This window comes from Anas acuta, chromosome 21 (assembly GCF_963932015.1).
Source record: "Anas acuta chromosome 21, bAnaAcu1.1, whole genome shotgun sequence".
In the NCBI taxonomy this organism is placed as follows: Eukaryota; Metazoa; Chordata; class Aves; order Anseriformes; family Anatidae; genus Anas; species Anas acuta.
The window spans coordinates 6392613-6408960 of record NC_088999.1 but is presented as its reverse complement, the minus strand read 5'-3'; the positions used below and the strand labels follow the sequence as shown (position 1 = coordinate 6408960).

The 16348-nt window shown below is 42.0% G+C and overlaps 1 protein-coding gene across 1 annotated transcript in view; it reads right to left on the bottom strand.

The window, feature by feature from the left end:
- KIAA0319L (KIAA0319 like) overlaps positions 1-16348 on the bottom strand; it is a 30584-nt gene that overhangs the window by 3716 nt on the left and 10520 nt on the right. Inside the window, exons 4-20 of the mRNA XM_068657616.1 lie at positions 14727-15018; positions 12530-12631; positions 11577-11674; positions 10318-10405; positions 8977-9069; positions 8218-8350; positions 7752-7980; positions 7016-7139; positions 6590-6722; positions 5585-5733; positions 5139-5290; positions 4818-4956; positions 4265-4424; positions 1968-2110; positions 1145-1267; positions 487-577; positions 26-117 (exon numbers count right to left, since the gene is read on the bottom strand). Coding sequence (XP_068513717.1) covers positions 26-117; positions 487-577; positions 1145-1267; positions 1968-2110; positions 4265-4424; positions 4818-4956; positions 5139-5290; positions 5585-5733; positions 6590-6722; positions 7016-7139; positions 7752-7980; positions 8218-8350; positions 8977-9069; positions 10318-10405; positions 11577-11674; positions 12530-12631; positions 14727-15018 — 2341 coding nt within the window. The remainder of the gene's footprint in view (positions 1-25; positions 118-486; positions 578-1144; positions 1268-1967; positions 2111-4264; positions 4425-4817; positions 4957-5138; positions 5291-5584; positions 5734-6589; positions 6723-7015; positions 7140-7751; positions 7981-8217; positions 8351-8976; positions 9070-10317; positions 10406-11576; positions 11675-12529; positions 12632-14726; positions 15019-16348) is intronic.

Here is a 16348-nt window from a genome sequence, read left to right as displayed (position 1 = left end):
TGAGCTCTTCCCTCTCATGTTTTACCTGCTTTGGGATTTGGTTTTAACTCCAGGCTTTCTTGATCCGTTGCATCCAAAATCTTATATTTACTTTTTCTTTTGGATTTTCCTTTTCGTCTAAGAAGAAAAAGGAAGAAAAAGAATTAAGAGGCAGTTTATTTCAAAAAAAAAAGGCATAAGAAAAAAAACACCAATCTTCAAAGTACTTGCTTATTTCCGATTATGTTAATAACAGAAAGCAAAACATTAAAAACACAAACACTGCTTTTAGTTGCACATTTACAGGCTAATCCAAGTCTCACTTCTTAACTGAACCCAGAGTTTTAGGACGCAGTGTTTCAGTTCAAACACCAAGTGACAAAAACTAACATCACAGGGCTAAGCAGCCAACCTGCTGGGACTATGGGTTTCAATCTCTTTCACCTCCTAATGCAGCTACTTGGCTCTGAAGCACAGACACAGAGAAGGTTATGACCTCAGTCCCACCTCTTGCAACAGCAGATCACCATCCAGGATAAGATTCCAAAGGCAACCACAATGAGGAACGATGCAATGATCACATACAGCACACTCCACTCTGAAAGCAAAACACCGCAGAGATAAAGACGATTTGGCAACTCACGCAGTTGAGAGCACGCTCTTTAGCTGGCTGCTCTCAAGAAAGAAAAAAAGAAAGGCCTGACCCTTTGCAGAAGTTACTATCTATCACTGGCGGGATCACTAACTCACCTACGGAAGCCAAAGGCTTAAGATCCAGTGTGCAGATCCACTGCACAAGGTGTTTTTTTTTTCCTATTTTTTTTTCCTAAAAGGCCTTTTTCAATGCGTGTTGTTTTTCAAAATTTGCTTTCCTGTGACAGGAAAGGCCTTATAGGGTCACAATAGAAAAGGGGCACGATTTATACACTGAGAATAGACTCAACTCTTAGTGAGTGCACTCCAAAAGGTTCTGAAGAGGAGTCACTTCCCTATCAAATATTTCCTGCCCAAAAGATAAGGTTAGTGTGACCAGGACAGGAACCATCTCCTCATGTGAGCATGATGTCAGAGATACTGGGAGAAAGCAGGTAGCTGTTACTCAGCACACCTCAGGCTTCACTTTTTGCCTCCTAAAGGTGAACAACACCAGGGAGATTTGACATACCACAGTTGCTTTCGCCATCCCCCATCTGCACCCTGATGAGGTTCTCCATCCAGAACGGGTCGCAGACACAGCGCTTGGTGAAGGAGTCACAGCGGCCGTGCTCAGAGCAATTCAGCTGACACGCTAGGGACCAAAACCAGCAAGGTGAACTAAATGACTCACACATGAGGCAAAAATGGGATAACAGAGTTCAATATGACCAATTGCAGAGAAGTCTGAAAACTCCTGCTTCACAAGCAACGTAGCACACCACACAACATGCTAAGAAAATTTCGCCTAATAAGATCATGATTGTGATGTAAAAGTCTCTGAATTTGTATATTTGTTAAGTAAATGTTTTTAAAAAAGGTTTTGACTTTCAAACTCAAAGCCAGTCTGTGAGACAGACTACAAGAAACAGATTCTTTAAAGTGATCATGAATCACAGCATGAAAACAGAACTGGACTTTAAGAACTTAGAGTTTTGTGACCTTCAAAAGCCAATCAAAGTGTTATTCCATTAACACTGTAGTTTAGTTTCAAAAGTAACAATCTGCTTTTGATTTTCTGAATTCCCATCTTCCCAGCAACATTACAAGTGACATTTGTACATTACACAAGATAAATAGTGACTAGTCGTAAGCAACTGGTAAATAATTGATTGATTAATTCGTAGTCTAATGGATTTACTTTACTGCTTCCAATTTAGTAAGATATAAAAGCTACCAGAGTGTGTGTGTATGCACACAGAGGTGTGTTCAGCACAGATGAAGGCCCATATTCTTGCAAATGTCTAAGACAAGGGGAAAAGACATTAGCTCATACAACAGCAACTCTTACTTACTGACTGTGTTAATTTCTAGTGCCCGGAAGATGAGGAAGTCTGACTGCTGTTTCCGTAGTTCATTTTTTAGTGTCCAGGCTACCTCTCGTCCTTTGAATATCTGATGGGGAGGCTGGTTCTGTACAAAAAACACCATCTTCGTGCTGGAAGTCAGACAAAAAAAATGATTATCTGCTACTTCTCCAAACATCAGGCAGAGAACCATTCTCCCCTCTTTGTCTTTAGAGGGGCTTGCTCAGAATCTCTAATTTATCTCAAAGTCAAACTTCTGGCTCTCTCTTGAAAGCAATATGGTAAGCCTGGTCACACAGTAGGTGTCCCTTTAGGACATCAGATCTGAACAAACTTTGAAAGCTAGGGCTGGACTGTTCTTCAGTCTGATAATGGTTTTGTCAAGCCTAGTTTCAAACATCTCCAAGCATATCTTTGTAGGTTCACACTAAATATGGAATTACCCAAACTTTCTGGTCTTCCCATTTTCATAATCTCCTCCCTCACTCTGGGATCCTTAGACCTCATGACCCATGGAAGTCATGGGCTCATTTAACTGTTCTGCACAGAGCTCCAACAACAGAGAAAATAATGAAGATTTACAATCTTTTGCAAAGCTTACTTTAAATGCAGGGTTAGAGACAGAAAAAAAAACAACACCACAGTACTGGTACAGAGGTTGCTGCACTCTCCATCTTTAAAGGCATGAATTTTATAATAGAAGAACTTGCTCCCCTAGGCTTCCAAGCCTTGCAGAGCTCTGGGTATCCTTCAGATTCACAAAGGGATAACTGAATGTTTTAGGTTTATTATTACCACTGATCTTGTGAGTGAGTCAACAGCAGCTGGGGGAAAAAGATCTTTTTAAAAAGTACAAGTTACTTTGATAGTTGAGGCAAAAATGTGATGTTAAAGCCATCTGTCAGAAAATAACCTCTGCTCTTTTATCACACTTCCCACTCTTTTGTCTACTTAATAAACATAGATGAAGTGTTAATTGCAAGAATCCCTTACTTGTCTTTTTCAGTGGAAGAACAGTGGCAACTGGTCTGGTCATGGCAGAGATAGAAAGGTAATACTGAAAACAGAAAGTGCTGGCTCTTCTGTTCTGAGCTCTTTAGGTTTGCACGGACAATGAATTCTGATTTTACTGCTACAGCAGGCAACACAGGCATGAAGGAATCAATACATTATTGAACTCAGGAAAGTCTGAAGCATAACTGCAGACTTATTTCTGGCTTGCTGCATGATTTTAAACATGTCACAATTTTTTTTTTTCCTCAGTGCTTCATTTACCTTAATTTTTAGTAAAAGTGGAGTAGTTTTAAGTGTAATACTGCGCTTATTTCAACAGATTATCACCCTGTCCTTGATAATTTAGTTGCCATGCCCTCAAATTCACATTCAGGCATCCTCAAATATACCTATGGTAATGATGAACTGCTTTAAGTACATAGATATGTACTAAAAAGACATTTCAGAACTAGTTGCTGAAGTTTTCTGCAAAATTGTGAATTTCCCAGACCAATCATTTCTACAGAGGTGAAAAGCTGAATTTAACCAGGTACTTTAATGCCAAAGCAGCATCAACAGGATCCAGCTGGGCTGAACCATTCTCTGTATGCCTTGCTGGTTACTCTGCTTGAAGTTGAGCAGATCCAGGCAGGCAACAGGACCCTGGCCTACAGCCCTGTCTATATGCAGATTTCCAGTTGTTTAGAAGAGACCAGCTGTAGTTTATTTTAAGCTACGTCACAACCCAAACCAAGTTTTTGTTTTCTGTTCAAACAACAATTACAGTGGTTTCCAACGTTTCATTTTACATTCGAGTTGTGCAGGCAGTAAAGCCAATATAAAACTACAAAGCTGGCATGCAAAGCTACTGCTGAGGGCATTGCTGCACCAGCTCTGTGCACTGCTCTCATGTGGCATCTACCTTTCACTGAGCTACTCCTTTATCAAGCCCTATTATTTGTCCAGTTATAAATCAGTTGTAGAACCTCCTTCAGACAGCCCTCACAATCCTCATAAACAAAGGAGATTAGTTCTTATTTTACAGATCTGTGGGGCAAAGGCATTAACAGCAGAGAAGAGCTCTGAGGACAATGCACCATCTCCAGATGGAAAAGATAGCCAAGACCTGCTTGGCAACATGCCTCCTCTGACCTAAGCAAGCAGGAATATCAATTTCAAGCAACATCTCTGCATGTTCTGATTATCCAATCTGCTTCCCAAGAGAAAACAGCCCTTTGTTTACCGAACCCTTAAGCATTCCCCCTCCTTGTACATTCATGGACAAACCCTACCTTTGCTCAGTGTATGGCTGGATCTTTTGCACGGTGATGTCTGAGTCGAGGACCCCCAGCAGAACCCCTATTTGTCGGATGAACATCCCCTTCTGCCTCTCAGTCAGCTGGCTGACGTTAACATCCAGAATGATCTCCACAAGGTTATTTTTCCTAGGATCTAGGGAGAAATAGATGAGATAAATAGAAGTTCTAAAGATCTGTATTAACAGTCTGGGTACAAGTCAGGCTTCTAGCATCTTTCCAAAAGGTTTCTGCTTTGAACACAGAAGTACAGAATCTTGCTGTAGGAAGGGATACAGGTCTATGACCGTCACAGCTAATTCTAAGTGGCAAGAGCCAGCCTCCAAGAACCACATAAAAATATGATTATTTCCCCCAGAACTTTTGATGTTTGATATTATAGAGCTATGTCTACAGTACATACTTAGCACAGTACACTAACTGTGTAATCATATCTACGATATGATTCTATGATACACTGTCTCGAGAAAAACAGAGGGCTTGCTAATACACTGTAGGCAAATGTGGTACAGCACAGAAACAGACTCACCCGGTTTGACTTCCACTGTGGTCCGTTCTACATCACTCTCTCCTTTGGCATCTGTTACTCTGAGATGGAACGTGTAGGTCCCTTCTACCAGATTGGACAGAAGAAGGATGGGATGATGGTCTGAATTATTTAAGACTTCCTGGAAGGCAGAGCAAAGAAAAAGATTAGGAAACCAAGCCACAAACTAGCATGATATATCACCATATTTAAGGGTATCACTAAAAGGTAATGGGTGAATTGATCACCTTTTTATTTCCTCAGAAGTTGCCTCTCACTGACTTCTATGATGCTGCAGATTGCCATTTAAAAAAGAAAACTCACCCCAGCTGCAGGGCTCCCCTCATCCCGGGTCCACAGGTAGCTGACAATTCCCTTATCATCAGAGGATTTTGATCCATCCAGTTCAGCTGTATTTGTAGGCAAGGTGATGACAACATTTCCCGCAATCTTTGCAACAGGTGGCTTGTTTATCTCTAAGCAACAGAAATAAAGCAGTTGGAGGAAAATCTGGTAATGCCCAATGAAAAAACTGCTGCCTTAGACCTCTACTGCAACCCAGAAATACTTCTCTAACCCTGGGGGAGAGAAGGGCAATTATATGCTGTGGGATTAAGCCGAAGACACTACTCCTCCAGAGAAGAGTAGACCCCAACTTACAGAAGGCTATTTCAGTGCTCTGCGCATTATTCTTCACCCATTCCTGCTAAGCTCACCTCTACTCAAACAGAACCTGGGTTTTAGGCAGCTCTGTGTGTGTCTGGACATACCTTCTTTGACAATAACGTTGACCGAGCTTTGGCTCTGCAAGTTCCTCTCATCTTTAACTGTCAGAGTAAACTCATACGTCCCAACTTGAAGGCCTGTTACAGTGGCAATGCTGCTGTTTGCATTCTCCAGCTTGACACCATCTGGGCCCCTAAACAAAGTACACAAGGATGAGTTTAAACTTTGTACAGATTGTTGGAGATAGCCTCACAACAAACACGAGGCTCAAGCAGAATTTATGGAGATGCAAGCAGACAGCTGCCTGGAAATAAAATGTCCATGACAAAAAGCAAAATTATTTTCTTCAGTTACAGCAAGAAAATCAAAGAAGTGCAGCATTCAGAACAAGGACTACACTATTTGGTGATTTAGCATTTTTTTGTTTGTTTGTTTTAAACCAGGGTAACACTGATATCTGCATTTAAGTAGTGTTTAAAAAAATCAGAATTCTCAGCAAAATTGGTTCATGTGAACTGTGTAATAAGCCAACTTTTTCTTTTAAGAAAAGGTACAGAGCAAAAATAGTTCCTGTATTTATGGGAGCTTTACACAAACTTTTGCATTAGCAAATAGGAAAAGCTACTGCAAGTTGCTCCTAGGCTCTTTCCTGAATTCCCTAAAGCACTTCCATGGAATTTAGAGTCTGAGCAGCAGAACACTGCCACTTTCAAATATATTGCTAAAGTATTAAGTCAGAAAGCCCTGCTGTTATTTGATTACAAGAGTCAGCCTCTTCATAAGATCAAGACCACATTACAGCACTGCAGTTCAAGCACAGCCGGTCTCCTTTACATGTCACAACCACACTGAGAATGGGAATCAGGCCTAATGCTTGAGAAAAAACTCCACCTCTCTCCAGTTAAACATAAATCCTTGTCTCATTCGAGTCGGTGGTGAAGCTTGTCAGGCCCGATGAGACTAGGATTTAACAAAAGAGTGTGGTGTGTCTTGTTTGAAATTAAAGACCCAGATACTTGCAGAGGAACGGTCTGGAAGATGATACACACCGTGTTTTTTCCCAAAGAAAGGAGACTATTTTCTGGTCATCTGAGCTCTTGCTGCCATCTAGAGTGGTGCTGTCCACAGGCAGAGTTAATTCTTTATCTGGACCAGCATCCGCCTTTGGAGGCTTATTGTTCTCTGAAAAAGGATTGCAATACCTTTTTACACATACGCCAAAAAGGTGGAGCTTACTCCCCCAGCATTAAGAAGCTTCTCCAAGATCCCTAGTATACTTTTTGTCCATTATTTCTCAGAACACTCAGAAAAAATTGAGTTAAAAAGCAGTTAGGAGTTCAGATCAGTTCTATTGACATTATTAGAAGCTTTTCTGAAAGAAACACAAAGATACAAGATCTAGAATATGCTGACAGAATGATGCTCACCTCTAAACGCTGGAATTGAAGTGGCAAAAACAGCGAAGGGCAGCTTACCTGGCTGGACTATCACAGTGACCTCTGCAGTGGACTGGTGCCCAGCAGAATCAGTCACTATTAGCTGGTAAGTGTAATCACCTTCTTGCATTGCAGAGAGCTGTAAGACTGGTGTCCTCACCCCCTATGAGAAAACACAGTAATGTACTGAGAAGATTCCTTACACCAATCATTACAGATCTGAAGAATGTTTTTAAAACAACCATTATCAGCAGATTCTAGGGGCTTATTATTAACCCCTGCTGTGGGACCAGAGGTCTGGGCTACTTAAGCATGTGTGACACTCACACACAAATTTATGCCCAGCACCAAGGACACTCTTGTGGAACAAAATAACAGTAATGCCACACAGCTATACACACCCTGTGATATTCAATAGTTAGCAACCCAAGCAACACCCTATGGAACACTGGTCAAACCACTAATTTTGTGAACCTAATTAATGGACTTCCTTATTCCATAAATGCGACCTTCATAATGATCAAAATGATTATATGGAAACAAGTTCCTGCTTCGTACTGTTTGGGACTGAGGAGTGGCTGGTTAGTATCAGCAAAGTTGATACTCCAAAGTTGAACTCAAAAGGTTCATTTCACTGTTTGCCCATGACTTGGCACAAAGGGTTATTCTGTAGGATTCTAAGAAATATTTGATAACAGCCACTTAAAATGGGCTGGTTATTAAAAAAAAACAGCCAATGAGTAATCCAGGATGAGCACAGGAGACCTGCACTGACCTGCATCTCCATCACCTTCCCTTTGCTGTTAGGGCTGAGCAGCCACTCGTAGCTGACAATGCTGTGATCATCGGTGCTCTGATTCCCATAGAGGGTGATGGAATTCTGAGGCAGGGTGATCACTTGGTTTGGGCCTGCATTCGCCACCGGAGGATAATCCACTGCTTTGTTCACAGTCAGGTTGGCAGTGGTAGAGTTGCTGGCACCATCTGAGTCCACTACTGTTAGACTGAAGAGAAAAAACAAATTGTGAAAACAGTGAAGAGTTATAATTATCAGAACAGAACACAAAACACTGGCTGGAATTTAATGAAATGCAAAAGAGATAGAAACTTAAGATGCTTAAGGACAGGATAGTCTTCTTTTTTTTTTTTGGAAACCAGGTTAACACTTCAGGAATCTTGTACATTTTATTCTTTTATTCTTAAGGGATGAGAGCTGGCCAACAGGTCCAGGTATAACCTACCTGAACGTGTAATTCCCAGGAACCAGGTTGGTCAGTGTCAGTATGGCAGTATCACTAGAAACCTTTTCCTCCCGCAAAGGACCCTTCAGTTCTTCCCAGTGATAACTGACAATTTTATCATCATCAGTGCTTTCTGTTTCAATTAGGAAAGAAAATGGACATATAAAGAGTTCGAAAATAATGCTTCACAAAATCCAGATGTTCAGTTCCCAGCTTTGGTCATAGGCTTAGCAGACAAAGGCATTTCTGGTACAATCCCCATGGTCCCTCTTACACTCAGATACCCAAACAGTATATTCTCCTCTGCCCTGTTTCACAGGTACACTTGAACATTCTTAATCCCAGGTTTGTGTGTGTGTTGGGGGAAGAAATAAACAAAAACCACTAACAAAATAGTACCAGCGATGGACAAGAAAACCTGAATAAATTTAAAGAAATTCCTGAAAAGCTCCAGTGTGGGCCAGGATCAGTAGAGGTGGTGTGATAGCTAACCAATATGTTTGAAGCTTAACACAAGAGAGTTTGTTTGTTTTAAATTCAATTCTAATTAGCAATCTCTAGAGCTTTCCTTTTCTAAGAGATTCACTCAGGCGAGTCCCTTCAAGAGGAAAAATGGAGCAGTGCTGGTGTGTGCATTCTCCTCTCCTGGCAGGAGAAGCTGATTCTTTTCACTAAACTTTACCCAAAGGGCCAGCCTAGAACCATACACGAAGAAACCAGGCTTGCTAGACTAAGGCGTTTAAAACAGCAGGTACTCACGGCTGCCATCAATAACAGTTGAAATGGTTGGCAGTGAAATTTCCTGGAACTGTGGAGAGACGATGGCAACTGGAGGCCGATTCACCCGAGGCTCTGCAACAACAACAACCAAGCTGTTACGATGACATCTACAGGCAGACCACGATAAAAAACCCTGACTAAGGAACTCGACAAAACTGCTTTGCCTTTGGGCACTAGGAGTGGCAGCAGAATACATGTTGCACATCACCTTCTCCCTTCCCAGCTCTATCTACCCCTTCAGTCCCTGCAGTCATTTAAGTGACAGCTCAGCAAATCCAGGAAGGGAGTCCAAGTGTGCAGTTGATGTGCTATATGCAGCTTCGAGACACCCACTGATCAGACTGACTGCGGAGAACTGCATAATCACCAACATAACGATTCTTGCTGCCAGCAAGTTATGAACCAGTGAAGGGAAACAGTGCTAGCAGAAGGGGTTTTAAAAAAGGAAGGTGAACTGCTACCAGGCTAGTACTCTGGAAATGGCCGCAGTGCATCTGTCCTCTCATTCCGAGACAAGCATTCAAGCACAGACTATTCTAACAGAGCAGCACCTACAGCTTCTTGCCAAAGTTTGGCTGCTGCTCTGAAAAATGAATGATTTTGATGCATGCTGCCAGCTGCGGATTCACTGCTTATAAGGAAATGATCAGCAACAGCATCCAAAGAGCAGCCACACACACTTGCTAATTTAGGGAGTGCAAGAGCAATTCCTTGCCCACAAAAGTTCTGGAAGAAGTCTTGCTGAAGTGTGCAAAATAAAGTTCTTTTGCATAAAAGGAGATACGGAACATGTGGTTCCCTCTTTACGCAGCCCATCTAAAAAGTAAGAGCTAGTGAACGCATAAGCTACTGTATTTATACCAGCTCATCTGCAAACTATGCTTTTAAAAATAGTGAGGAATGAGATTTGACTCAACCTGCCTGTGGTTGGGAATGATATTCTTTACTGGACAGGGAAAAAAAGAACCTCCAAAAGAGCTTCAAAGCTCTGGCTTCCTTTCATTTTCTGCTCCTGCTGCTATAAGCTTTTTACCCGGTTACAGCTAGTTTCTGTTGCTGCAGTGGTCTTCCAGCATGCGGCATTTACATGTTTTTGTATCAGTATTCCAGCTCTTGCATGGAGTGTTTGGCCTGGGTGCTGTATAGCAAATAGCTACGTGTATTAGCATGGCTTCACATTTCAGGAAATGACTTAACACACATACATATACACAGAGTTCACTGCACAATGAATTTTCATGATGTTACGCTAGGGTCTAGTCAAATAAGCAAAACAAAGACAGATGAAGTTAAGGAAAGATACAACCCCACTGAACTCACTTGGATTCACTGTCACGTTCACATAACCTTCTCCGTGTGCATTTTCGCCATCAACGACAACTTTGAATTCATACAGACCAACAGTAAGCTGAAAAGTAAACACAACGATTAACCTTCGAGATGGTAGCACCTTGATTCGAGATACTGAAAGGTCAAGTTAGCAAGCTTTGACACAGCACTGTATTAGCAGCATGGAACAGGCAATTCTGCTCCAATCTAGGCACACAAGGCAAAGGATGGCTTCCAAGCCCAGGTGTTATTACATGTATTTTAGTTTACAATGACTACGCAGCAACCAAAGAGTAATATTTCTTATTGCCACAGGTGACAGGGTTGTCAGTCAAGCTTGACTTTCTAGCAACAACAGGCAAACAGAAGAGCTCTAAGAGATTAGTTCAGGTTGTCTGGGCACAGGAATCCACACTAGCAGATTGCATTTGAGATAAAAAAAGCCTGCACGTAAGAAAAGAAATTCTCTTCTTGTGTGTCTTTATGAAGGAAGGTATTTTTTCTTTTTCTTCTAGGTGATGTGAGTGAGGCAGTCACCCCTTCATCATTCACTGTTGAATGAGATGGAGAAGGACTGGGTGCTGGACAACAATCATGGTATCCAGAAGGCTGAAAACCTGACAGAAACAGACGTGCTCCTTTTGAAGGGCTTTTCTCTGCATAGTATCACGATTAAAGCCTGCAGATTTTTTTTATGAGTGCAGTAGAATCCATGACGCTGAAAGGAATGTCTCATAAAATCAGAACTGTACATTCATGCAATAATTAAAGTCATTCCCTTGTAAAGAAAACCCGTGTGCAGAAACTAACGATCCTTTCACTCTGTTAGAGCTAAAAGCAGCAGCCAGGTATGAGGTCTTCCATCGCTCTAAGCTAATGGAGCCAGCAAATCATTTTGCAGAGGGTAGTACAAGGTTTCTGACCTAAACAGACCACTACATTGTTTCAGCAGTAGAAATATTCATAACCCTTTGTTAATGTTAAATTGTGCCATTTTTACAGTTTGACACACTGCTTGTAGGCAGCCTTTAGATCCTGAAATCAATTTCTTTCTTTCCCTCATGCCAGAGCAATCTCTTTTTTTATACGAGACTTAGAAGAGCTTGTAGTCAAATGTTGGCTGCCTGCCCATCACGCAATTCCCTATTCATCCTGAAATCACAAACAAGTCTTTCCTGACTACCAGGGTCCCCGTCTTCTCCATTAGGCATTCCATACAATAGGATACTGAGCAGCAAAATAAGCTTTACCTTAGATAACTTCAGGGTCTGGGAGTGCTTCCCTTCCATTTCTCCACTGTAGTCTTTCGGATGAGTAATCAGTTCCCACTCGTAGGAATAAGTGGTTCCTTAAAAAAAAATAAAAATAAGAATCCAGAAGTTAGTTTTTAAAAGGCTGCCTTTCTGCCATGCTGAAAAAAAGCAAAGGTATTAAACATTTACAAGGCTCATTCTGCTGCACTACAGAGAAATGAGACAGCTTGGAGTTTGGACTGTAGGTTTTGGGAATATACCCAGGAAAAGAAACAATCTGTGCTTCTAAACACATTTACTCAGGAGCCAAAACCCATCATTCTGCCTCTAAGGCATTAAAGAGGTTTGGAACAATCACAGCTCCAGAATGATAAGAGAGAAAAGCCTTATTGTGCCCTCAAATCCTGCAGGCACAACATAATGCTGGTTTTTGAACAGGAATACATCTCATCTACCCCTGTTGCTGTGCAACACGTAACTTGCTCGCCTCCCCTTTACAGTCTCTCACTGCTATTGTGGACAGAGCTATAAACATGAACTTCGCGAATACCCGTGAATAATTCGTATGATGATATGAAAAGTGCATAGGAAAATATCCTTCAGTTTGTTGAGCCCACTGAGTCAGATTTAAATCCACCAAGTGAGAGAATACGTGCTAAGAGAGGTTGCCATGTACCAGCAAATATCACTAATACATGCTGAAGAGCTGCTTCGTCACGTGTCACTGAGAATATGCTGCCTCACAAACCCTACCCAATGATTTTGTGGCACTTTCTATGCTTTTTGTCTATTTTCTGTGAGAGGCAATAGCATAAGAGGAAAAAATTTTACAGGAAACTCTTCTCTGACAAAAGATGTTTTCAAGACTGCCCTTGTTCAATGCTTTACATAACGCCTGTTTGTCATTTCAGCATCACAAGCCCTTAGCAGAATTCCCAGGGAAGCCTTACGAGGTGGTGGTTCAGGAAGCACAAACGCATTCAGCTGAACTTCATTCTCTGGCAGGGTCACTTCGACGCTGTCTCCAGCAGAAACCACCAGCTCCTTCACAACTGAGAGGGAGAAACACAGAATTAAAAGAGGAACAGAAAAATTAGGTACGTACATAAAAACACACACTCTGGCTTCACAGTCTGTGAAATAAAAATCAGCCACAACTGGCTGTATTTTGTAAACAACCCCATCACTCAGTATAGCTCCTGCTTCAGGTTTCAGCCTCATTGTTAAAGCACAAGCACTAATGGGGTTTTACACTTACGAGGCAAACCCAAAATTACTCAGTCACCTCCAGCTCTTCGCAGACACTGTGCAGCTCCTGCTCCTTTTTTAAAGAGCTGAAACGTGACCCCTGGGCCCTGTACAGGGGCCTCTATTCAGCCAGGTCCAGCAGGATGGGAAGGGTTTCAGCTGACAGGTTTTTGGCAGAGACCCCAGCTGCAGTCTCATGGCAGAGCAAGACAAACACTGCTATTTACCAAACTGCAATTTCAGTTCTTTACAAATATACGAAGAATCCAAGGCATTTCTTAGCTGAAAAACTGCCTGGGGGCTCAGAGATTTTCTAAAATCTGCATAGCTACCACACTGCGTATGGGAACTCAAAACACAAACCTTTTCCTTTTATTTACATTTTGTTTTCAGCTACTTCTTATCCAAATAGGAAAGGCCTGTGGCGTTTCTCAAGACTTTTCCTGCAATCCTATTTCAAATAAATTAACAGGTAGCTTGTTTTTAAAGACTACTAGGGAAAAACCAGAAAATTTTGGCTGGTGATTTTTTTTTTCTGCTTGTTAGCATTAAAATGATCAGAAAGTTCACTGCATTTCTTAAGAGTGCCTCTCAGCCTCCTCCCCTTCCCATTTATTTTTGTCTTTTTTATTATTGGGCCTGGGAATATGCACAGAAAACAAGAATTACAAGTTTGCTATTTCCTAGTCTGACCCCATCAAAGACAATGTTTCAGAGATATGCATCAAAAATCCAAGTAAAGATAGACAGGGAAAATGTCAGTAAACATTTAGCCTTTTTTCCATTTAATAGCTATTGGAATTAACCAGTTAACTAAAAGAAAACAATTTTTTCAGGTCCTTTTTCCCCCCTTCTCAATTACTCCATCTCCTGGGATTTTATAACTCCAGCAGTCTTTCAGCTGCAAAGAATTCCAAGGCAAAAAGAAATGTGACCTCAGTAGAAAACAAAACAAAACAAACAAACAGACAAAACCCCAAAACTCGTCTTAGAAAAAAATACCCTTCACATCATCTTCTCTGCATTATTTAGCAAAACAAGGAGGTCCTGGCTACATTACATTTCCTACGCAAGCCACTGAAGCTGTTTAAAATAAGTTTCCCAGTTTTAGCTGGGGTAAGTCCTTAAAAAGAATACTAACTTGCTAGCACAGGCATCCAATCAGCTTCCTGCCAAAAATGTCTTTGGATGCAACATTTCCTTTATACTTTCCATTCGTTCCCTTGTAAGGGAAAAGAAACCCTAAATTCAAAAGAAATTCGGCAAACTGGATTAATTGAATTCTGAGCTATCACACGACCAGTAAACATCATTCGATGTAAGCACGCATCCTTATAGGATGAGCTAATGGCCTCGGCGGGTTAACAGAACTGTCCGAAGTGCATTTTTGTTTTTATACATTCTCAAATGTTTGCTTTAAGAAATACCAGTGTGAACACAAATGTCATTTTGCTGCAAAGCAACGCGTGGGCTAATGGCCAAGTACGCTGCTCTGTGGCTGAACTGTGCATTGACATGTCAGGGATGGAAGAGAAGAGAATCAGATACACCCCATCTCTATCACTGAACTCGAGAGAGAGCAACGTGTCGTGACTGCTGAAAGAACGCTTCACATGGCTGTGCCTTGCACCCCATCTCAACTTGCATTTTGGGAACGAAGATATCAGTTACTTCCAAGCTGTTCTTGGAAACAGACCCAAGGGTCACGTGCAGATTTGTGATGCCGAAGTCCCATTCCAGGACCTCGTTAGTTAACGGGGACCAAGCACCCCAAGTGCTGACACACAGCTCAGCACTCTTTCAAGCATCATTTTTGAAACTAATTTGTGTTTTTCAGTGCTGTGATGGCTTAAGGAAACCTAACCAGACGGCCTCTGCAGCAGCACTGCATGTTTTCACCTGGGGTAGTGGCAGTAGTACTGGGTGATGCAGCAGTGTTGGTCTGGACCGTAGAAGCACTCGTGTTTGTGGGAACACTGCTTGGCACAGAAGTAGCAGTCTGCAGCTTCGTTGTGCTTTTCCCCTGCACAGGGCTGATGGTGGGCAGCGTATCTGAGGAGTGGGGATGGATGAAAGCATCATCTGGCTGCTCAGGCTTCTCGGTCTTTCCAGTAGCTGTCAAACTCAGTGCTACAGGACTGGAGAAAGTAGTCAACGCTGACAGCTCTGGTGCGGGTGTTCCTGTGTAGGTCTGGAAAGAAAAGAGCAGTGTTAGTTTGATTGAGCTCTGACTGTCGGTTTTGTTTGACTGTATTTGTTTCACACTGGACCCAAACTCCTTTGGATCCCGCCGTACACTGAACTCCACCAGAAGTTGCACTTATTCAGTCTGCAGAAAGCTGAAAAGGCCCTGGTTTGTTTTCCCCCTAAGAAGGAAGTTTCACTGCTTCCACTTCTAAAACACTTCTCCATGTCCTTCCACAGCAGACAGACCACTTCTAGGTCCACGTGAAACCAGTCAAGACCTTAGGTCCAAATACAGCATCTGAAGTCTGAATACATCATGCTATTGATGTGGCAAATACAACAGAAGCTCCAGGTTCAAAACTGTGTGTGAGTGGGACTGAAAGAACAGAGCTGGAATGAGGCAAGAGCAGAAAACAAGGACCAGGAGCTGGGGTACATTTTGGGTATTTACCTAGGCCACGTACTCCTTTTTCTAAAAATGTGTAGCTGGCAAGCAGGAAGGAGGAAGACTGCAGTGGCATTTTTATTTAATAACCAGTTCTTTTCAGCAAGATGAAGTTTATTTCAGAGCCATTCTTCAAAGCAAAGTGACCTGACACAAACAACTCCCTCAGTGCATGCCAGAGGAGATGCTTTTGGGGCAGGGAGCTGAGCTTACGGGCAGAAAGGTTGCTCACATCCATAGAGGATGAACCACTTTATTGAAAATAATCAAAGTGGCAGGAACAATTTCCTTTCCTTGATCACAAAATTCCTTCTGCGGTACCTAGCCCTATCCCAGTTCTTAGTCTGCCAGGCAGTACTCTCAACAATTCACCTTTTACCATAAAATGCATGTGTGTAGCATGTTTTCCTGAGCTAATCTATTTTGGGAACATCTGCTAAATATTTAAAATGAAACAACTTACCATTTTTGACTTGGGAAGCGTTTTGGAACTGGATTGTCCACCACAGGAACTGATTAAAAGCTCATATTGAAGGAAAAATTCTCAAGTTTGCACACTGTGCAACTGGCATTCAGTCCAGGAAACGGGGACTGTAAAAATGTTTTAGACCACGGTGGACCACAATCTGTTAATGTTGGGCTGGGCTTCTAACCATTAAATGCCAGTTGTAAAAGCAAAGCCATCCTGCACGTCCTGGAACAGCAGGTTGTTTGGAACAGAGATGCAGCAAAGTCTGATGCAGCAGCCCTGGGACTGGTGGGTGTCCCAGCCAGAGCCATCTTACAGCAACCCCCAGCTTTAGCAACTGGAGATGCTGACACACTTCTGCCAAGTATTAGAGTGAAATAGTCAGAAATGCCAGCATGACAAGAGCTGAACAGCCAGGCA